The sequence below is a fragment of the Aedes albopictus genome, chromosome 3 (genome assembly GCF_035046485.1).
Source record: "Aedes albopictus strain Foshan chromosome 3, AalbF5, whole genome shotgun sequence".
Lineage (NCBI taxonomy): Eukaryota > Metazoa > Arthropoda > Insecta > Diptera > Culicidae > Aedes > Aedes albopictus.
The window spans coordinates 361,923,062-361,947,093 of NC_085138.1; the positions used below are offsets into that span (position 1 = coordinate 361,923,062).

Sequence of the window (24,032 nt, forward strand, 5' to 3'; positions counted from 1 at the left end):
AATCGAATCGAAATCGAATCTAAATCGAATCTAAATCGAATCGAAATCGAATCGAAATCGAATCGAAATTGAATCGAAATCGAATCGAAATCGAATCGAAATCGAATCGAAATCGAATCGAAATCGAATCGAAATCGAATCGAAATCGAATCGAAATCGAATCGAAATCGAATCGAAATCGAATCGAAATCGAATCGAAATCGAATCGAAATCGAATCGAAATCGAATCGAAATCGAATCGAAATCGAATCGAAATCGAATCGAAATCGAATCGAAATCGAATCGAAATCGAATCGAAATCGAATCGAAATCGAATCAAATCGAAATCGAATCGAAATCGAATCGAAATCGAATCGAAATCGAATCGAAATCGAATCGAAATCGAATCGAAATCGAAGCGAAATCGAATCGAAATCGAATCGAAATCGAATCGAAATCGAATCGAAATCGAATCGAAATCGAATTGAAATCGAATCGAAATCGAATCGAAATCGAATCGAAATCATTTTCGATTTTCAAGTCGAATTCGATTCGATTTCAATTCGATTCTGATTTCGATTCAATTTTGATTCGATTTTGATTCGATTTCTATTTGATTTCGATTCGACTTTGATTCGATTTCGATTCGATTTCGATTTCGATTTGATTTCGATTCGGTTTCGATTCGATTTAGATTCGATTTCGATTCGATTTCGATTTGATTTCGATTCGATTTCGATTCGAAACATGATTAGATTTGAATCGCGATTTAAATCGATTTTGATTCGATTTCGATTCGATTTCTATTTGATTTCTATTCGATTTCGATGCCAGGAGTGACGATAATTGGCTTCTTAAACGGTGTTGAGATAATTCGATATTCTTAATCTGCATGTCAAACTGAGCTGAAATCCAAATTTTCATGAGTTTTGGAGCCCGGGAACCTATTTAAAAATCAATTTGAAGTTTGTATGGGAGCGTTTTTTCGAATCACCCCTCGTCGCAGTTTGTACTGGGTGGAGCTGTCAAACAGTTACCCAGCTGTCAAAAGGTGATTTCAAAAAATCTCTTTGTAATTGATTTTAGGTACCAAAATAAGGTTCTAAAAATCTGAAAAAAATCATAGTGGCTCAGAAAAAGATGCTCTTTCGTATAAAATGAAAAAATCAATACATTTTTAATAATTTAAAACCCCAATTCAAACCGAATAAGGGCTTGTTCACAAATGTCATAACGCAGGAGGGGGTGGGTGCCCATGGGTGTCCTTCATGGTGTTACAGCCCGAACAAATAATTTTTCTTTCCATATAAACAGTGTTACGATGGGGTGGGTGGGTGTCTAAACAGGCCAATTTTGGCGTTATGATATTTGTGAATGAACCCTAATCTGATTCGTTAGCGCTCAATAAAAATAATTGAATGAAATCAAATTCTGACCCCCAATTTAGTCAACGCCCATGAATTCCGTTTGTTTTGCATCCAATTTTACCGAATATGCAGATTTTACCGCCCCTCCCGTTAATCCCGTTTTGATGTTGTCACTTTTGGCTGTCAAATTTTGGAAGAGCTTCCTTTTCGTGTGCGCGAAGGTTTGTTTTTCTGGGTTTATTCTGCGTTTTTCGCTATCAGTTTGAGCAGCATCCGCGCCGTGTCCGCGTTAGAATCGACTTCCGAAAAGTTCCTGTGGCCACCCGATCCGGTAGAACTAGTGGTCTCGTTATTGTGCTTCGCCCAAATCTTCCGTGATCCGCGCACCGCCGGTCAGTCGTTGTGGAAGGTAGAATCGTCAGAATCGGACTACCATCAGCCTTTTTTTGCACTTGCACCTTGCGCTTCGGCTGAAGACGAGCACTGTCTGCGTGGTGAGGACAAGGTGTGGAAAACGACTAGGTGCGGAAAATTGATTTTTCCGTACGGCCAGGTTCTAGTGCTGTTGAAGGCGAGGACGAGCTTTGGCGAAAATTTTGAGTCTGGTTGTTGCAAAGAGTGATTTTCTTCAAGAGGACCGTCCGCACCGATAAGGAAAAAGCAAATGGATGCGTAAGTATAGAGAACCACATGTGGAAAATGGATAGCTGGTTCGATTTACTGTTTCCACAAAAAATCAAAATTTTGGGCGTTTTTCATGAAATCTTATTTTTCTGGATATCACTCCGTAGGTTAATCGACGAGGTCGAATCGCTGGAAGCGATCCTGATGGACGACGTCAAGATTACCCGGAACAGCAGGTGAGTGTGGTGAAATTGGTCTAGGATCATTCTTTTCTCTGTTGTCTGGCAATGCAGTTGAAAGAAAATCGATTGCACAACTGCATCTGATAGCACTGGGCTCTGGTGCAACGAATCCTTTGGGGCTTAATTGCTTTTATCCTTATATGAAGTTCATCTTGTCATTTTATATCACTTGATATTAATTTGACGCTTATTAATTTTTCTGCTGTTGAAATTCAAATACGTGAAATTGTGATGCAAAATTACCTGACATATCCGAAAAGATTAACACTCGGGTTTCTACCAAATCATGCTGATTCCTGATAGTTTGGTTTCCGGTCGGCCCAGGATTTGGCTAAATAACACATTCTACCGTGACGTTACATCGTTTTGACGCCTTTTCAGTCATATTTTCCACTATAATTTGTGAATACGACCGTAAACCCTCAACTTTTATTGCATATTCGGATTCCTTGTAAAATTTCCAATAAGTATGATCTGTTGAACAGTTAGTTTTCATCGAAAAAATATGTTAAAAATGGGAATGAGACTGTTGCAGGCTGTTCGAGCCAGTATGAAGTTGATTATCAATATTAACTTCTTTTCTCGATCAGCCTAGATAGTTGTGTAGTGTCGGTAGCGATTGTCTCAATTGGCTAAGAATAACACTACGGATCGCCTGTTCCGGTGGTAAGAATCCACCAACAGGTGACCCCTAATTCATGGTGTGATGCGGCTTTATGCTTACCGTGCCTAGGAATGAATGGCTAGGGGGGTCTAATAAAAACCTAACCGCTAACGGAGCCTGTGGAGTACCAGGGCGCCCTCCACAGTATGTAGCCTTTACTGCGCTAACCGGAGCAATGGTGCAGTGGACCTTGTGTTTCTCCGAGACAATCAGCTGCCCTTCTTTAGTCTCACTTGAGGCTAAATAAGGCGGGATTATGAAGATGTTGTTAATTAGTTTAAATTTTCACCTATATGGTTTCGCATTATGCGATTTACTCAGAGTATTCTGTGTATCCTCGCCTTTGGCGTTTTTCAATCGATACCGATCTGGTGTTATTGCTGCTGTTCTTTGTTGTGCTGTTATTGCGAAGAGTATAAACTTACCTAGTTTGGGTAGCGGTTACGGTTAGGATAGCTCAGATCAATATTCAGCATAAAAGAACAGCAACAATCAATCTTTGCAGACTTATGCAAAATGGTACAGCCCAAGTGGCCTTAGTCCAAGAACCTTACATCCGTAAGGGGAATTTCTATATAGGAAACCTTGTAAACTCGGTGTTTGCTACTTTTAGTAAACATGAAATGGCAAACTCGCTAACCATCAGAGATGTATGTGCTATCACAATTGATGTATCTGTTGGAAACCTCAACAGGAAAGACGTCTATTGTTCGGTTTATTTACCGCATGACGAACCATCCCCTACGGGTGCTTTCAAACACGTCATCGCATTCTGTACTTCAAAAGCTCCGATAGCTCAGACAGCATCGTGGTGGTTGGCGACTATAACCTACCTCGTTTGCAATGGCAACTTGACACTGACCTCAACAGTTATATTCCTTTGAACGCTTCTTCTGAACAAGAGATCAGCCTGTGTGAAACTGTCCTGCCATGCGGCCTGCATCAAATCTGTTCTGCATACAACGCAAATGGAAGACTTCTTGATTTAGCGTTTGTGAATGATCCTGACAACGTCGAACTACTGGAACCCCCAACACCAATCCTGAAAGTTGATATCCATCACAAGCCGTTCATTATTCGTTTAGATTACAGATTTTTTACATTACATTTAGATACATCGTGCTAATCGTGGTCTTCCTGATTTTCACACCAAACTCTTTCAGCAATATTGTGTATTCAGTTCAAAGTTGGATTATCCCGACTGTTTGTGAAACTGTTCAGAACAGTCGTCGAATATCGAGGGGACGCTCGATGTATTCTACAGAAACCAATTAATCAGCAAATTTGTTAAAGCACATCATCATTTCAAACGTATAGGTCTTTAGAATAACAAACATTAGCAATTATCCTGGAAATAATATAAATTGCATTTATTAAACCTCACTTTAAAACATTTAAAACATTTATTGCGAAAAACAATATTTTCATAATTTGTTGAGTGATAAACATTGCATCTGAACACCCCCCGACTTCCGCGCCAAAAAGCTGGCGGCTTGGCTGCCGGCAACAGCTGATCAGAGCGACCGGTTAGCTGTCCTTGTTCCACCAATTGAATGTTTTTGAAAACGCGTTTGCGCGCGAAATCTTTCTCGCTCATTTCTGCTGTCAAATCCGTCACCGACTGTTTCACCGACCGTTTAAAACGCCGACTGTTTCGAACGGTCGTGAACAGTTTGGAACTGGACGGTCAATATTTTGCTGAATTTTGCCGAGCTGAAGAGTCCAGCAAAATTTTTTGCTGAACGTTCAGCAAAGTTTGCTGAATTTCAGCAAAACGTTACTGGTGATCAGCAGAGTTTACTGAACAAATCAGCAAATATTGCTGAATTTCAGCAAAATTTTTGCTGAAACCTTCAGCTCGGCAAAATTCAGCAAAATTTTGCTGAAACCCTCAATCGAATTTTTGGTGTGTTGACTTCCGTCACTGTGACTTTGACGATCTCTCGACGTCTTTAGAGAGGGTCAACTGGTCTGGCATTCTACAGACCGATAACTTAGACGATGCCGTCACCAATTTTTACGACACAGTATTTTCAATCCTGAATGAAAAAGTGCCATTGAAAAGAAACCTACTATACTCTAAGACGTCTCCTCCATGGTGGACTGCAGAATTACGCCACAGTCGCAACGTTCTCCGCAAGGCCAGGAAAAGATACTTCAAGCAAAGACAGCACATAGCCAAAATGAACCTGCAACAATTGGAATCCAGTTACCAATCATCCGTGGATTCCGCCTTCAAGGACTACTTAAATAAATCGTACCTGATATGTCCGGTAACTTCCGGAATGAAAATGCTTTTCTTGTAGTTCTTAAGTAGTAGTTGAAGCCAAACTTAGAATGAATCAACCAGTGCAGATTCCTCTGCTTATATAGTGGAGCAAAGGCTGCTATGATGATAAATTCGTATTTAGGGTATTATTCAGTTGACGTGTAAATCCATTGATTGCTGTGATCCAACATTTCCCCCCTTAAGGTTTCGTCATCCAATAGGGCTTGAACCGGGCTGGTAGTTGAATCATGCGTCGTCCTCTTTCTAGTATTGGAATCTCAGGTTGGGCTGGTTGTGGTTCATCAATTGCATTCGGAGCCGGAATCGGTTCATCCTCGGTTTCATCGGTTCCAGCAGCTTCTCCATCCGACATATCATCCGTCAAGATAGAATCTTCCAGATTATGAAGAGGTGGGTCATCAAGCGGTTGAATTGCAGGTTGAACTTGAGGAGCGACATCCGCTGGAGCTTCTGTCGAGACCGTTAATCCAAATCCATCGAAGAATATGGAAAGTGCAGATGATTGGTTCTTTGGACTCTTGTCTGGAACACGACTCTTGAGCTGATTGGTGTGGGACCGTATTAAACGTTGTTGATCGTTCAGGAACACATTGTAGTTAACGTTCCCGATTTTCTCAATTACGGTTGCTGGTTCCCATTTCCAGGAATTCGTTGAATGAACCTTGGCATACACGGAATCGCCGTGCTGGAAATTCCTCTGGACTGCACCGTGCTTCTTATTGAAGGCGTCGTTTTGCTTTTTCCTGTTCCTGGATGCGGTTCCACATTCACTCGGTCTGAGCATGGATTGTATGGTACGAATAGGTCTTCCGAACATGATTTCCGCCGGAGATCTACCTTCCAGGTCATTGGTGGGCGTTGAGCGATATACTTGCAAGAAAGTGCACAGTGCTTCTTCTAGTGTTTCTCCCCCTGAGCGAATCTTGCGGAGGCTTCTCTTCAAAGTATCCACGAATCTTTCAGCTAGTCCATTTGATTGCGGGTGATATGGAGCGATGCGAATGTGATGGATTCCTTGACTGGTGCAGAAAGTTTGAAATTCGTGACTTGAAAATTGGGTTCCGTTGTCTGACACGAGTACCTCTGGAACACCGAATGTAGCGAAGGTTTGATTCAGTAATTTGATTGTTGCTCTTGATGTCGTTGACTTGGTTACATGAACTTCTGGCCATTTGGAGTAGGGATCTGCTATCACGAGGAAATAGACTCCATCCACTGGACCAGCGTAATCGATGTGAATCCTCGACCAGGGTCTTGAAGGTACAGGCCAGGATTCCAATGTTGTCTTTGTAGGAGCCTTTCCTGCCGTTGCACACGGTGTACAGCGCTTGACGTAGTCCTCAATTTCTTGATCGATTCCGGGCCAGTATACAAAACTCCTTGCTATGGACTTCATGCGAACTATTCCCGGATGACCTCGATGAAATTGCTTCAGGATCCTTCGTCGAAATTCGTCAGGAACGACAACTCTGTCGCCAAACATTATGCATCCGTCGACAATGGTGAGTGACTCGCGTCTGTGATAGTACGGTTGAACTGCAATGGGGAGATCCTTGGAACAGTTTGGCCAACCTTCACGGATGTGTTTAGAAACGGTTTGGAGTGTGGTGTTTGTTGATGTAGCCTTCCGCAGTGCTGCAAACGAAACCGGAACCTTTTCTGCTGCGTCGGAGAGAATGCTTGAAAGATCTTCCTCAAGGTTGACCGCTGCGATTACGTCTTCTTCCTCTGGCTGATTGGTTCGGTTGATGAGCCGTGACAGCAAATCTGCACATCCGAAATCGTTCGTTGATACATATTGAATCTCGAAATCGTAGTTCAGCATTGTGAGTGCACATCGTTGTAGTCGATTTGCAGTGTGTAGCAGAATACCTTTCTTGGAACCGAAGATGGACAGCAGTGGTTTGTGGTCCGTCAGTAGTGTGAAATGCCGACCGAGCAAGTATTTATGGAACTTCGTTACCGCATATATTAACGCCAGTGCCTCCTTCTCCGGTTGTCCATAGTTCCGTTCCGCAGGTGCGAGCGTTCTTGAAGCGTGCTGTATTGCCTTCATTTTGCCATCGGGAAACTAGTGAAAGATAACCGTGCCGATCCCTGTGTTTGATCCATCAGCTGCTACGATGATTGGTAGTTTTGGATCGTAGTGTGTCAAGAGCAAGTTTGATTGAAGTGTTTTCTTGAACTTGTCAAAAGCGTCCTGGCATTGTGGAGTCCATTGCCATTTTGATTCCTTCTTCAACAGCTGATCCATCGGGTGGCGCAATTCGTGTAGGTTGCGCACGAATCGTCCGTAGAAGTTGATATAAGCATTAGTAAATAGACCCAATGATTAGTAGGCTATGATAATTTGAATTCTATTATATATACCACCCCTGTACCTGAACTCTTACTCTTTCTTCAATAAACCGTGTACTAGTTAACATCGTGTTTCTTATCAGGTTATGGGCACTCCACGTTACCATAGCAACCGCGAGTAAGTACGCGACCGACGGGCGAAGAAATTTTTTTTTTCTCACGCGAGTCACGTGGCGTCAGTAGCGTGGTTTCGGTTCGGAACGAAAAATTTGTCGTAAAAACGCGGAAATGGAGGACGATCGGACGCAGCGCGTGTACCTATTCGACGGGACGAATTTTTCGAACTGGAGTTTCCGCATGGAGTCGTACCTGGAAGAGTTGGGTTTGCTCCATTGCATCGAGAAAACTCTGGAGGAAGATGATTTTTTCCCGGTGGTTCCTGAGGACACGGCAGCGGTAAAGAAGGAAAAGGAGGACAAGCGGGCCAGGCGGAAGCAAGAAGACGCCAAATGCAAGTCGATCCTGATCCACAAGATTGCGGATTCCCAGCTGGAATATATCCGCGGAAAGACGTCCCCGAGAGCGATTTGGACCACGTTGCAGCACACGTTTGAGCGGAAAGGAGTTTCGGGCGTGTTCTACCTACTCAAACAGCTCGCCGGAATGAAGTACGACGAACGACGACCGATGGAGGAGCACATTCTGGCGTTCGAAAAGACGATCCGAGAACTGGAATCGGCAGAAATCAAATTCGACAAGCCGGTGGTGGTGTTTTTCCTGCTCCAGTCGATGCCAAAATCGTACGACCAGCTGATCACAGTACTGGAGACGCTACCGGTCGAGCAGTGCTCGATGGAATTCGTCAAGTCGAGGCTGCTCAGCGAGGACGCGAAGCGACAGCACAACGGGGACAGACCGGAAACGAGCACGGCGTTTGCTGGAAGAAGTGGTAAGTTCGTCTTCAAGTGCCACTCTTGCGGAAAACCCGGACACAAGAGAGCAAACTGTCCAGAAAATGCGAAGAACGAACGTCCTGTAGCAAAACCGGAAAAGCAGAAGAAGAAAAGCAAAGCGCACGTGGCGGAAACTGGTAGCGATGTGGCCTTCATGACGGTGGACGGCGAACCAGCCGGAGGCGAATTCCGTTGGATTTTGGATAGCGGCGCGTCGGAACACATGGTAAGCGACAAAAATTATTTGCAAAATGTGCGCACGTTGGATTCCCCCATCGTCATCAACGTCGCCAAGTCGGGAGTGTCGCTGACCAGTCGTGTGGCCGGCGAAGTAAAAATGACATCCAACGTGGAAGGTGGGCAGCTGACATGCACGGTGTACAACGTGCTGTACGTACCAGGATTGTACGCCAATTTGTTCTCCGTGAAGCGAGTCACAGAACGGGGAATGGAGGTAACGTTCGGCAAGGATGGTGCACGAATCACACGTGGCTCTGAAGTTGTGTGCACTGCGAGTCGGAAGGGCCGGCTGTACGAATTGGATGTGGATGTACCGAAGATTGAATCCGCCATGGCAGCTGATCAAGGAAGCAAGCTGACGTTGTGGCACCGCAGGTACGGCCACATTGGAAACGCTGGATTGGTGAAGCTCATCCGAACTGGCATGGTCGAAGGCATCGATGTTGGCAGTGGAAGTTTGAAACCGGATGGAGGTGTATGTGAGCCATGCATGATGGGGAAGCAAACGAGCAACCGTTCGACGAAGCAGTTCAGCCCCGTTCATCGCGCCCGCTGGAATTGATCCACACGGATGTCTGCGGTCCGTTCACACCAGCCTCTTGGGACGGTCAGAAGGTGTTCGTCAGTTTCATCGACGACTTCACGCACTTCACGGCGGTGTATGTGCTGAAATCCAAAGGGGATGTGCTCGACGCTTTCCGGAAACATGCAGCGATGGCCACCGTACATTTTGGAACTCGAATCGCCAGGTTGAGGAGCGACAACGGTGGTGAGTACATTAATGCCAATTTTGTACAATTTTGTGAGGAAGCAGGAATCGTCATGGAGCCAACTGTGCCATATACGCCGCAACAGAACGGCGTCGCAGAACGGATGAACAGGACCATCATGGAACGAGCGCGGTCGATGCTAGACGATGCGGGCTTCAAGCGGTCGATGTGGAACGAGGCGGTTCTGACCGCAGTACATTTGATCAACCGGAGCCCTACTACTGCCTTGGTCGAAAATAGAACCCCGTACGAGATGTGGTTTGGGCACAAGCCAAATGTGTCCAGACTGCGAGTCTTCGGCATTCTGTCACGTTCCCAAGGAGAAGCGGACCAAGCTCGATGCGAAGAGTCAAGTTTGCTACCTCGTCGGATACGGTGTCAACGGATATCGTGTATGGGATCCTGTACGGCGGAAGATCATCATCGCTCGGGACGTAGTCGTTGAAGAGTCGGAATCGAAGCGTCGGGTGGAAGTGCACACTAACGACCACCTGGTGTCCGACCGTCTAGAACCGTTGGAAGAACGGCCAAATCTGCGACGTGAAGCGAATCCTGAACCAAATTCCGAACCGGCGATCGAAGAAACGGAAGATGGAGCTGCTGGTGGTTGCGATTCATCAGCTGACGAGTTCGGAAGCGCCGAGGATGACGAAGTTCCAGTTCGGCGAAGCGATCGGCTTCGCAGGCCACCTGCTCGTTTTTCCGATTTCGACGTGTGCATGGCGTTTGCGTTGAATGCGGAGAACTACGTGGAAGCATTGCCGGACGACATCAATGAACTCCGGAAGCGTGACGATTGGCCGGAATGGAAGCGTGCGATCGACGATGAGATGCATGCGCTCGATAAGAATCGGACCTGGGATCTCGTGGACCTACCAACTGGTGTTCGACCGGTTCCCTGCAAGTGGGTATTTAAAATTAAATACGGTGATGACGGTTCAATCGACAGGTACAAAGCTCGGCTCGTGGCCAAAGGGTGTTCCCAACGACAAGGCTACGAATACCAGGAAACGTATGCTCCCGTGGTCCGGATGACAACCGTCAGGACCCTGCTGGCGGTGGCGGTGCAGAAGAATCTCCATTTGCACCAGATGGATGTGCGGACGGCGTTCCTCAACGGAAACTTGACGGAAACCGTCTACATGCGGCAGCCACCAGGATTTGAGAGGGGGAACAAGGTGTGCAGGCTGAACAAATCCTTGTACGGCCTGAAGCAGGCACCTCGTAGTTGGAATGAGCGTTTCAACAGTTTCATCCTGAAGCTCGGGTTCCAACGCTCACAGTACGACAGCTGCCTGTACACGAGGAAAGCGAACGGCGTGTGGACGTACCTAGTCCTATACGTCGATGACATCGTTTTGGCATCAAGTTCCCTGGAAGAGATTGAACGGATTAAACGAAAGATGAAGAGCGAGTTTGAGATGGACGACATGCAGGAGCTGAAAAACTTCCTGGGCATGCGGATTCAGTACAACATGAAGGAAGGTACGTTGCGATTGAATCAAGCTAAATACATTTCTGCTCTGTTAAAGCGTTTCGGGATGGACAATTGCAAGCCGGCGATGACTCCATTGGACGCCAACCAAAAACTGACGAGGAAGAAGGATAACGAGGAAGCGACCCAGCATCCCTACCGAGAGCTAATAGGTTGTCTGACCTATCTGATGTTATCGACTCGTCCGGACATTAGCATCGCGGTGAACTTCCTGAGCCGCTTCCAGAGTGGCGCGACCGATGAGCACTGGTGCCACCTCAAACGCGTGTTGCGATACCTTCAAGGGACCAAGCATCTGTGCCTGGAATATCGACGCAACACTGATGCCGATCCACTCGTTGGATTTGCGGATGCGGACTGGGGCAGTGACATGGACGACCGTCGCTCCACCAGTGGTTACGTGTTCCAAGTCTATGGTAGCACAGTATCGTGGACTACACGGAAGCAAGCGACGATCTCGTTGTCGTCTACAGAAGCGGAGTACGTGTCCCTCAGCCAAGCATCGTGCGAAGCAATTTGGTTGCGGAATCTCCTCACCGAGTTTGGAGTGAATCTGGACGTTCCTTTGGTGATTCACGAGGACAACCAGTCCTGTATTCATATTGCCGAAGAACCCCGGGACCAGAAGCGGATGAAGCATTTGGACATTCGCTACAACTTCATCAGAGAGTGCATCCAGAATGACGTCATCAAGCTTCAGTACATCCCGACTGAAGATCAATTGGCGGACGTCTTCACGAAGGGCCTACCTGGTCCAGCTTTCCTGAAGCATCGATCCACACTGGGTCTAAGAGGGGGTGTTAGAAATAAGCATTAGTAAATAGACCCAATGATTAGTAGGCTATGATAATTTGAATTCTATTATATATACCACCCCTGTACCTGAACTCTTACTCTTTCTTCAATAAACCGTGTACTAGTTAACATCGTGTTTCTTATCAGTTGACAGCTCCAAGATAGGACCGTAGTTCCGGAACGTTGGTTGGAGGTGGAATGGCTGCAATGGTCTTCACTTTCTCCGGATCAGGGCGGATGCCCTGACTGTCCACTACGTGTCCCAAGTAACCGAGTTGAGTTTGGAAAAATCGGCACTTCTCAGGTTTAACGTGGAAACCGTACTCCTTGAGGCGCTTGAAGAGCAGATTGAGTGATTCTGCGTGTGACTTCATGTCCTTGCTGAATACGATAGCGTCGTCGATGAATGTTCGTACACCAGGAATATCCGCAATCATTCCGTCCACCAGGCGTTGGAATGCCCCCGGTGCTGATTTTACCCCTGGAGCGAAGCGGTTGAACCGGAACAGTCCACGATGGGTATTGATGGTGAGGAGCTTCTTGGAGTCGTCATCTACTTCAAGCTGCAGGTACGCGTCGGAAAGATCAATTATGCTGAAGACGGTACTGCCGTTGAGCTGCGCGAATATTTCCTCCGGCGTCGGAAGCGGGTAGTGATTGGCCTCGAGTGCTTCGTTGAGTCCCGTTGAGTAGTCCGCGCAGATGCGAACTCGGCCGTTTGGTTTGCGTACTGCCACAATAGGAGCAGCCCAATCGGAAAAGTCGACGGGTTCAATGATGCCCAACGTTTGTAATCTTGTGAGTTCGGCATCGACCAATGGAACGGTGTTGAAAGGAACTGGCCGCTTGGGGCAGAAAACAGGCTTTGCATCCGGCTTCAGGAAAAGCTTCACCTTCATTTTCTTGCAATGCCCCAGAGAATCGTCGAAAACGTCCTTGTGCTTCACTTGGAATTCACGGATTTGCTGATCGATCGTCTTCGTCCTGACTTGATTGCAGACCGAATCGATGGGAACCGACCACAGCTGGAACAGCTCGATCCAGTCGATGCCCAGCAGGTTGAGGTTTGCAGCCGTTGTGACGAAACATCTTCCTTCAGCAGTCTTACCGTTGATACTGACTTCGCACTGGAATTCTCCTAGCAATTGGAGCGGTTTTCCGGACGCATTCATCGCTTCAATCGTTGGTTTCTTGATCGCTGGTTTTCCGAGGTAGTTCCATGTTTGCTGTGAGATCACTGTGATGTCGCTTGCTGTATCCAGTTGTAGCTTGGTTGCCACGCCGTTGATGAATGTGGGCACGTACTTCCGTTTGCTGGAGTGTTGAGCGATGTGATTCACTATGTAAACGCCACGGGTTTTCGCTTGACGGAATTTCTTGGACTTGTTCATTGGTTGTTTCTCCTTGGCTGGAACTGACTTCGGCTTGGACAGGCAGCCACAGTAGCCTTCCTTGTGGCCAACACGATTGCACTGTTTGCACTGATGATCCGAGAAAGGACAATCCCGAACATAGTGCATTTGGCCGCATTGCACGATTCACCTTGCCTCCGTAGCTGATAATGTCTTCGGCTTCTGACTTGACAAGCTGCAGGCAGTGGAAACGCTTGTTGAATGTTGACGTTTGAGCTCCAAAAATTTTCTTGAGGATTTCGACGGTGTCCGCAAAATTGACATGCTTGGGAAGCTTCGGCAGAATGTAGTTGACGTATCGGGTGAGCGAGGGTGTATCCAACTTCCTTAGCAGCAATCGTACCTTGGCGGCATCTTCCAGATTCTTGGCATCCGAATCAAAGAGGTTCACGTACCGGCTGTACCACTTGTCAAAAGTAATTCCATTTTCCGGATCGAAAAAAAACTCACTGATGTTCGTAGCCAAGGCTTCTAGGGTTTGCTCCGGGTTACTGGGTGTTGGTAGGAGATCCGCCATCTGGAGTATTGCTTGCTGAAGGTCTGCCATTGCTTCGGGTTCTTGAAATCTCGTCGCCAAATTGATATGTTCGGTAACTTCCGGAATGAAAATGCTTTTCTTGTAGTTCTTAAGTAGTAGTTGCTTTATTGGAAGCCAAACTTAGAATGAATCAACCAGTGCAGATTCCTCTGCTTATATAGTGGAGCAAAGCAAGGTTACCAATAATCGTATCGTGGAGCACTCATTATGATTTTTTAGCCGATAAGCATTCCCAAGCTCACCGTGCATATTTTGATCGCTAATGCAATGAACTCAGCCGTCACTGTCTAGCTGAGAAAAACTCTCGCTGGTTCCAGTGGCGCTTGTAAACAAAGATACTCACGCTCTCGAAGTGGTGTTCATTCATCGATCACAACTCTCGCACCGCTGCTCGAAAGTGAACAATTCGAAGGAAGCGAAAACTGGAGCAGTTATTATCGCGGTTGATAATTTTCACTGCGATTGATAATAATTTATCACCACGAGTGCCGATTCAAAGGAAAAGCAGCGCGGTATCGATACCGTGTCTTTAAATAATGCTCACCAAAGATGCAAATGTTTATACCTTGATGCATTTACATATTTGAGACACATATTTTGCGCTACAGTAAAATGAGCTTGATAAGCAACTCTAACGGTATTTTAAACCTAACTGATGAACCGGAAGATGTGTGCCTTTGGCAAGGTCATTTCATCGAGCGTGGATTGGTCGTTCTCGTATTACAAGTTAAACTTGTGTAATACAAAATGCACTGGTAAGAGCACAAGAGGATGGTGTTTTCTGCAATGTTTGCTTGAAGAGTAAAAAAAGATGTAGTTTTAGGAAGCGTGGACTCCCTCTACGATTATGGGTCGGACCGCATACATATTACATAGTTAAAAAACATGCTTCTCTGAGGGAGAATGGAGGAATCAAAAAATGTTCAAGCATACTAAAATTTAATACATCACATATCATGATCCTGACCATTTAGATAGAGATAATGTAATTGGACAAAATTGTTTGCTTTTTTGTACCTTCTTCTGTAAATCCTTGAATTATTTAATAACTTTACCAGATACACCATTTGTCCAATAAATGTCCCTCGAGCAGTCGCGGCTTTGACTACCTGCAGCGACGCCGTGCTCACGCGGTGTACAACATGCGTGCAATTTTCATGATGCGTGTCTCAGTACACGACGCAACCGCTCCCGCTCGGGATATTTATCCATTGATCAATTCCGAGATTTAAAATCTTCATGCACTTGAGTGCTAGTTGATGACACATTTGCTAATCAATCGAAAGGAAAGCAACATTTGACAATTTCAGCCCCCCAAAACCCCCAACCACGAAACAACTTTTGTATTTTCAAATTTTTAAAATTTTGCATGAAGTGCGTTACGCGCTAGGTATCCTTCCTCCCCGTTATGTAATTTTTGAACGAACCCTTGCATGTCAGTCCTCGATCTAGCAAACAAATTTATAACTTTATTTGACTAATTCCGAACCCTAATGCACACAAACGGGCTTCTGATGAAATCTTCCCCATGCTCCTGCCGATTCCGATGATATTATCGCCGTGAGTGGGAATCGGAATGAAAGCTGAGAATCAGCACGATATTTTCGAGCAGATTATCTTTCGCAGCTGAATGGAAAATAGTTCGAGAGCGCTCTCGCAATTTTCATTCCAGTTAGTTGGCGGGCAACACACTCACGCAGGATGAGTTCATTCCCGCATTTGTGAGTAAATGAACGAGTTGTTGTTTCTATGATAAACATTTGGGACGATACACACTGAAATTAATTGTTTGGCTTTCGCGAGAATTTTCGTCTATCAGTAACCTTGGAGCAAAGGCTGCTATGATGATAAATTCGTATTTAGGGTATTATTCAGTTGACGTGTAAATCCATTGATTGCTGTGATCCAACAGTACCGAAACTGATTTGCAAGCTAATCCTTCCTCGTTCTGGTCTTATGTCAACTCGAAAAAACGTAATAGGTCTATTCCCAGCGACGTAACCTACAACAACATAAGGTCAAACTCAACCGAAGAGGCTGCGAATCTATTTGCTGACTTCTTCAAAGATAGTAATCCTACATTATTATGCCTCTCAAGAAAAATCAGAATATGGCGATTATCTGCCTCTGGCTTCTGATATTAGCGCGACAGTCACTAATTGTCGTGACCGGCAGGACTAACCAGAGCGCCGGCAGAATTGCCGCTATCTTCCGCCGTAGTTCCACCATCGTGACCGGCCAAGCATACGTACGCGCCGGCCGAAACTTCCTCCATCGAATCCTCGAACGCTTGAGACATCGCACGTCCGTCGCTGTCTGCTATCTCCAAAAGACTACCAAGAGTACATCGTCTCCTCTTGCGAAAAGCCCTTGACTTTTCATATTGCCTATTCCAATTTGTATTTTCTGTGAGAGTGAGAGCGAGAGAGCAATAAGCTGGAGACTTTTCAAACGCTTCCTGAACGGAAACTGTTTTCTCTCGTCTCTCTTGTTGAGAGAGAAATGTCTACACTTATAAAGCGTGTTGCCAAGATGGTTACACAGCATTCTTTTCAAGCTCATTTTATGAAAAGAGTCAATTTGATGTTAGGTATTTCGATCTAAATGTATATTTTCATTAAAGTTAACATTATAAGACGACTCCATTACTACAACTAATCATAACAGCGTCACCAGATTTAAAAGTATATAATTTCATTATATGGGGTTTGACAGCAAGAACACTCATTCCACTGAGCCACTCTTGTCGTTCGTCACAAATACATTCAAAAACATCTGTCACTTCGCGAAAACAACGTGCTTTTGTTTTTGGCGGGAACACTTTTTTTTTTCTCTCCCTTATTGGCACAGACCTACTGGTCCATATCGAAACACTTTTTCTTTTGTTTTGCCTTGCGACTGTCATGCGTCGGTATGCCTTGCGAGCGTACGACCGCCGCAAGACTCTAATATTTTGTTGTCGGCGTCGGTGGTGTAGTGGTAAGCGTGGTTGCCTCTCACCCCAGTCGGTCGGGGTTCAATTCCCGTCGACGCCGATGGGATTTTCTGAGACATAAAATCCGTGATCACGCCTTCCCTCGGATAGGAAGTAAAGCCGTAGGTCCCGGCCCATGTGTTGATGGGTTCGATATGTAGGGTCCTCAGGTGTGGTGGCTGTCTCCCTGGGGCGTCGGAATTTAAGGCTTAGCTCCTAGACCCAGCCGACGTAAAACACAACTGGCGCCGAAAGGTGCTAGTTGGCCAGAAAAAAGAAGAAGAAGACTAATAAAAGATAAGCGCGACAATATGTAGAAGATGTAGAGGATTTCTAGTTTGAACCCATTGTGGGGCGCTTATGCGTTAGTACCCTCTTCCAGAGTATTTTTTTTCTATTTCCCTATCTGTCCTTATCCCCATCCTTATGCTTATTTCCTTCCTTTTCCCTCAGATAGATGATGAAATAGGCTTTTATTATGGCGATGGCACAAATATCCCAAATGGAGGATAACGTACCTCTGGAGCCGGCCTTCTGATACCTGATAGGTACCATGATTAGCGTCATAATCAATTCACATATTCGGCAGAGGTTTTTCCTTTTTTTTATCTTTATTAACGAGATTTTTAGCCCTAAGCTAGTTCATCTCGGGTCCCATGCTTTACTTCCCTTCCGAAGGAAGAACTCACATTTCAGGAGTTTGTCGGGAGTGGGATTCGATCTCAGGTCCTCGGCGTGATAGTCAATTGTTCTAACGATCACACCAGGTCCGCTCCACAGATTTTTCCTTAGTTGGAACATACGTTGCTTTTTCCGTGTTCTATTGTTACCAAAATAATGATGGATGAGTTTATCAGATTCAAGCTTGTGGTATTCGGGCTAGTGCCATTCGGACTACTGTCATTCGGGCTAGTGATATTCGGATTAGCGTTAGAATCCTCCCTACCTTGTCTCCGCCAATGACTCTATACCGTGTGCGCACCTAACTTTGCGCAGGTCCAAACTTTGCGCATTCTTGTGAAATAACGAAACAAATAACTACAGGTCAACACATTCACCAGTTTAATCATTGCACTAGCATTGTGTAAACGTAAACATTATTTGAAAAATTTTTAATTGCCATAAAATCTTTGTTTATGTTGAATAATAAACAAAAAAATACACAAAAACGTTAACATTTGCCTCGCCTTAACACGGTTACCAAGAAGTAACTCTACTAAAAATCAACATTTTCCTCAATAAAACTGTGCAACGATGATTAATTTTGCGGTTAATTGACAAAAAAGGTGATATTCTAGTAATATCAATCACAGTTCGTAATAAATTTTTCAATTTAATTAGTAAATAGTGGTGCGCAATGTTTGGAACCATTATTTGCACTGTGTTCCTAATTTTTGCGCACTTTCAGTAAACGCATGTTGAACGTGAATACATGACTTATGAACCATTTAAATATTATGTAACACCAGCACTGATCATTTCAGGCCTGCCTCTCAACCTTGTAGCAGATTTTATATAGAAATTAGTAGAAAATTGTATGAACCGTATCACTACGGCAGGCACTCTCCATCTGCCTACAATGAGACGTTATTTGTGAACATTCCTTCATTTGGCTTTTCCGGCGGTCAATGTTAGGGACGATTCAAATATGACGTCCACCATTTTTTAGAGTTTTAGAACCCTCGCTTCCCCTGGGGCACCCCGTCATGCTTCATAGTATACCTAATACATGGCATATCACACTTTTTCAGACAACCCCAACCCCCTCCCCCCAAAGATGGACGTCATATTTAAATGACCCCTTATTGTTCCTATCCGTAACGGTCACTTCATTTATCAAGAAGCTTTTACCTTTGATCTTTAGCCACAGGAAACCCCTCATGAAGTTTGGATTGTTCACACGGTAGGTGCCTAGTACGAACCTCAGACAAAATCAAAAACTCCGGAGGCCTCCGTTCCCCCTCCCTCGCGAGGACAAAGTATTTCAACAAAGATCACACTATCTGATCTGAATAACTTTAGTTTAATGGGAAACCATTAAATAATAGCATTTTTTATTACTTTTTTGAGCAATTCATAGCATGCGCAAAGTTAGGCACACCATGCGCAAAGTTAGGAACAATCGAAGATTTTGTGCGCAAAGTTAGGAACAAGGCAATGAAATAGTTTTTTTTCTATTTTAAGTATTTTTTGGTTAATATTATATATTTTTTATATTGCAGACTCAAAGAAGGATCATTAGTCTGTCGTATGAGCATGTGGTTCATGATATATTTTGTTTGTTTGTAATTTTTATAACGACTAGAAATTTGATTTTTCTTAACTGCGCAAAGTTTGGTGCATACACGGTATATTCGGCATTTTTTTCAGCATTTTCGTGGATTGATCAAACTAAATTAGATAAACTTATTCCCAATTTGACTGAATGTTTAACCCTGAGCCCGTTTCCTAGATATATGTTTGAGGAGGTTCAGCACCCGACTCCGGATAATCGAGTCCGACCTGTATTCAAAGTTTAAAATTGTTTACCATTCCGTTTTGATAATTAAAGCCATCTTAAAATTAATCATGAAAAAATCTTTCTATCCTTTTTCCAGTGGTATACCGGAAATGATCGAAACGACGGTGTTCCCCACAGTCGGCGAAGAAGTGGACAGTCAGTACGTGTGCATTACGCTGCAGGTCCTCCCAGGACCCACATACCCAGATGTGAAGCCGACTATAAGATTAAAAAATCCACGTGGTCTCGATGATCACATCATCAACAATATCGAATCGGCAGTGCGCCAGAAACTGGACGAATCGGTGGGTCAACCGGTGGTTTTCGATCTGATCGATATCATTCGGGAGCACCTAACGGAGAGTAACCTTCCTTCGGGGCAGTGCGTCATATGTTTGTACGGGTTCCAAGAGGGGGATGCCTTCACCAAAACCGTGTGCTATCACTATCTGCACAGTCACTGCCTGGCGTGCCACTTGAATGCTTCGAAGCGAAATTACGACGAAGAGCTGTCCAAAATGCCCGTGTGGAAGCAAAAGGAAACCAAACCCTATCAGGCGCAGTGTCCGGTCTGTAGGGAACCGATTGAAGTTGAGGTGGAACCACTGTCCAAATGTCGACCTCCGAGTGAGTTGATCAATGCGCCCAAGTTCCGGGTCACCGATGAGCTCAAAACGTTGCAGGCACAAATGAGTCGGCTCTATTTGCACCAGAAGAGCAGGGGCGGGATCATCGATCTGGACGCCGAGGAGGGTAACGTGATTGCCATTGAAACGGAAGGCGCCAACAATGAGGTGAGTGAATCCAGGAAGGATATCAGTGTTCCATTCTATTACAACCTTATGATAATGTGTATTTTGTTTCAGACATCGAAAGTCACGAACGAAGTACTGCATGAAAACCCCCCGATGGAGAATCAACCTGTACAACAGTTACATAAGCAAAACAACGCATCATCGGCCCACAATCAGCCACCCGCACAGCATGACCGCGGAAATTCTTCTAGACACTTCGGGGCGGGCCCCGGAGGTAGTCGAAACCAGCAAGGCAACCATCGAGCAAACCGTGCTCCTCAGAACGGACCGGGACCAGCCCCGGTGGAGATGGCTGATGGTTCTCCCCAGCCTCAGCAGCACAATTCTCACCACCACCATCGTGGTGGCCACCGTCATCGACGGGGCGGTCATCACCACCACCATTACCATCACGGTGGCGGTCATCGTCATCGCGGCGGTAGTGATAGTGGCGCAACGTCAGCCAATGCCACCGGAACCGCTGCCGGTCAGAAGAACTCGGTAAACAATTCGTGCGCATCGAATGCCAGGTGACAATTGTTGCCCCCAGAAATCGCACAGTGGAGCCAAAGCAACCACAGGTCGTCGCTAATGCTCCGAGATCGAGCGGCACTGCTGCTGCCGGATGACGACACTTCAACCCAATGGCGGCAGCGGTTGCTGATATAACACTTGGCCCAGCAAGGTAAGCCGCTCGTACAAACATTCTCGCCCGCTAGGATCGATGAGGCCAATTATGCAATTATCGGAGCCACTATGGCTCCTTTATCTAATCTTCGTAGCCCTGGCACCCATAAACCAAGCGGTGGATATCAGCAAAATGATATCCACACTAGTAGAAGTCCATCTAGCACTCTTATTAATAGTCAATCAATTAATGGTGTAACTCATACCCTATCCCTAACGTGTAAACCAATGCGACTGATTAGAATATCATACTTTTTCCCGGGCGTGCCAATAGCGGTGGTGATGGAGGAGGGAATGACGATGTTGATGGTGGTGCCGTTATTGGCACTGCTGCTGGGAGTTCTATTGTGTTTGGTACGAATCTGTTGCCACGTGCGCCGTCGACGGCGGTGCACACCAAGTGCTAGTACTAGAGCATTGCTTTTTGTGATAGGTACTTTGTAATGATATTTTAGGCGTATATCTGATTTATCAGGGTATTGTGTGTTTGTGTTGGATTGTGCTGAGTTTATATGCTGTGTATTTAGCATAATGCGTTTTATGCCGAATGTGATTAGTTGAGATTGCTACAGATTTTGTCAATATAACTGCAAGTTATAGTTTTAGACTGTGAGTAGCCTTTTATTCTATCAGTTGCATCATACAGCTGGAACTGTATTCTATAATCTCTGTGGGCACGCGTAATTGTCTCTGCAGAATCACCATGCTATTGACTGTTTGTACAATGAATTGGCATGCACAGTTGATTAATATGCAGATTTAAAATTGTCAATGGCATAGAACATTCCAAACGAGAACCTTCAAGCTTGAAAGCAGTTTCATGATATTTTGTTTCGTAGTTATCTCCAGAAAGAATCATCTTCTGGATAGCTTCCAGATAATTTCAAAGGAAGTTACTTAACCCTCTAATACCCAATCCCGCCTTTAGACGGGGTATAGTTTGAGCATTTTTGTAATTTTTGTTTCATAGAAAATCAATTTTTTTATATTTTTGGCTGATATTTAGCACTGTTTTGTATATCTCAAAATAGTTTTTGGTGTATTTTAAAGCGTATTTACATTTTTTTAAAATCATTGAAAAATTGATGTTTTAGTCACCTTTTAGAAGTCATTGTTTATTTTGTATTGAATCGCTACAATTAACATATTTTAAATTTTTCCCAAATCATTCTATCCTTGTTTAATAGTTTAAGGAAATCGAATACACTCTAAAATTATTTTCCTTAAAATTACACGGAAAATAAAATTTTCAGTGAAAAAATTTTTAAATAATAATATTTCAACAATAATCATAAAATCTCAAAATGTTTTTATCTCAAAAAATCCGTTCCCCAAATTGGCTTCCAGGAAAAATATAAAAGTGTGGGGATGTTCAAAAATAAAAATTAGAAAAATCAAAAACTAAAATTCACGATTTCGAGAATTAAAAAGAATTATCTTCCAAAACATGTTTAAATCGATTTTAGATGACGAAAAATGATATTTAGATCAAAATCAAAAATTTGGGTATTAGAGGGTTAAATGGATTTTGAGAGCATCATTCCACATTTTCATCTTATGGCAAATGGATTTGTATTGTTTGTATCACAAACAAATAAATAAGTTGATCATCTCAAAAAGCTAAGATTACGTACGAAAGGTTGAAATTACATAAGACAGAACATAAGACAAAAGTCTGAAAATATTAAAAGGATGAAATCACTAAAGGCTAAAACAATAATTCGGCTCCCGGGATTCCTCTCTGTATTCTCCTGCCGGCATTCCCAAAAGGATTCCTTCCGAGATATTTTCAAGATCTTCTCCAGTAATCTTCCAAGGATTCCTTCCGAGACTCCTACCGGGCTGATCCCGTTGATTGTACCACGGTTCCCTTCCTTGACTTATCATGGGATTTCTTCTGAGATTTCTTTTCAAAATATCTCCTGTACACGCAAAACTCGATGTACACAGAACAACGAGTAACTTTCACGCAGCGACCGAAAAGACAAAAAAATTTTCACGCAGATTTGTGTACTACCGGATCAGCACATTTTTTGCGTTGATCCAGTCGTACACAAATCTGCGTGAAAAATTCTTTGTCTTTTTGCTCGCTGTGTGAAAGTTACTCGTGCGCTGTATTGTTTCATTTAAGGGTGTGTTTCCATCAATGATTCCTCGCGGAATTTCTACAATTGTTTTCCTTGGGAATCTTTCAGGTATTTTTACCGGAATTCCGTCAACGATTTCCCCCTGGATTGCTTTAGGGATTCTTTTCGTGATTTCTTCAACGATTCTTTCAAGATTTCTTTAGGGATTGAAAAAAAAAACCACGTATTATTCTTGAGATTCCATCGGGGATTCCTCCTGGAATTCTTTCATTGATTCTTTCCGGAATTCCCAAAGATATTTCCCCCCTGAGATTCATTTGAGTTCCCCCCCGAGCAAAGTTTGACAGCAAATTGATACCAAATTTTGATGTTGTGATATTGCAAATTATGATAACTCAGGTTGTTGTCGTTTTGGTCGTTTTAACGGTTAAAACATCAAAAATGAGAGCAGAAAAATGTTCCCGTAACAGCAAGTTGAAAACAATTCCTGCTATTAGTGATAGAAAATTGATAACTGTTTATGCTATCAGTACGAAAAAATGGAAAAATCGTTAAATATAGGGGTTTTTCGATTGATACCAAATCCTAAATGCCATAAGATAACTACACTAATGGTATATTCCTGAAGCTATTATACAAGATTGCCTGGAAGTTATGAAATAACTTAAAAACTTATTTTTTTAAATAGTTTGAAGTGACAGCAAAACGAAATCTAAGTTTGAAATCAAATTTAGTCAAGACCAACTGGTATCAAAATGTGATATCAATTTGCTGTTGAATACAAATCGAGTTTTCGAATTGCTATCATTTTGTTGTCAGACTCTGCTCGGGCCATCTCCCGGGATTTCTTTGCGGATTTCTTCTGGGACTCCATCCGAGATTCTTCTGGAAATTCTATCACGAATTCCTTCCTGTATTCCTTCAGAGATTCCTCTAGGAATTTCTTCATTCATTTCTCCCAATCCAACATTTTTCCCGGCATTCCTACAGCGATTTCTCCCGGGATTCCTCTTGGCATTCTTTCCAAGATTCTTCCATTGATGCTTCCCAAGTTTTCTTTAGATATTTCTTCTGGGATGCCTTCAGGGATGCCTCCAGAGTTCTGTCAAGTATCCCTTCCATAATTCTTCGTGGAAACCCGGTACGAATTAGAATTCTCTCGAAATTCCTTCATCGATTTCTCCCGGGGTTCCTTCATGGATATTTTCCGGCATTCCATCAGGGATGCCGTAGTGGGATTCTTTCACGGATTACTTCCGTGATTGCATCAGGGATACTCCTATGATTATTCCTAGGGGGTTTCCATTATTTCTTTAGGGATTT

General features: G+C 44.1%; 2 protein-coding genes across 3 annotated transcripts; one reads left to right on the forward strand and one right to left on the reverse strand.

The window, feature by feature from the left end:
- The first annotated feature begins 1,510 nt into the window (after positions 1–1,510).
- On the forward strand, positions 1,511–21,514 carry LOC109428880 (E3 ubiquitin-protein ligase RNF25). Of its 2 annotated transcripts, XM_019704718.3 has the most exons (4): positions 1,512–2,018; positions 2,138–2,206; positions 19,239–19,935; positions 20,008–21,254. In XM_019704718.3, the coding sequence occupies exons 1-4, from the start codon at positions 2,011–2,013 to the stop codon at positions 20,467–20,469; spliced, it is 1,236 nt and encodes a 411-aa protein (XP_019560263.3). In that variant the 5' UTR covers positions 1,512–2,010; the 3' UTR covers positions 20,470–21,254. The 2 variants fall into 2 exon arrangements, with proteins under 2 accessions (XP_062711398.1, XP_019560263.3); XM_062855414.1 differs by lacking the exon at positions 2,138–2,206 and having other exon boundaries at positions 1,511–2,018; positions 20,008–21,514.
- Positions 11,861–13,237, reverse strand: LOC134289487 (uncharacterized protein K02A2.6-like). The gene has a single exon (XM_062855362.1). The coding sequence runs from the start codon at positions 13,235–13,237 to the stop codon at positions 11,861–11,863; it is 1,377 nt and encodes a 458-aa protein (XP_062711346.1).
- Positions 21,515–24,032: the final 2,518 nt, after the last annotated feature.

Coding starts and splice junctions, on each gene's coding strand:
- LOC109428880 (XM_019704718.3), top strand. Junction 2,207..19,238: donor AAGATTACCCGGAACAGCAG/GTGAGTGTGGTG, acceptor TCCTTTTTCCAG/TGGTATACCGGAAATGATCG. Junction 19,936..20,007: donor CGGAAGGCGCCAACAATGAG/GTGAGTGAATCC, acceptor ATTTTGTTTCAG/ACATCGAAAGTCACGAACGA.
- LOC134289487 (XM_062855362.1), bottom strand. CDS start 13,237: ATGCACTATGTTCGGGATTGTCCTTTCTCGGATCATCAGTGCAAACAG.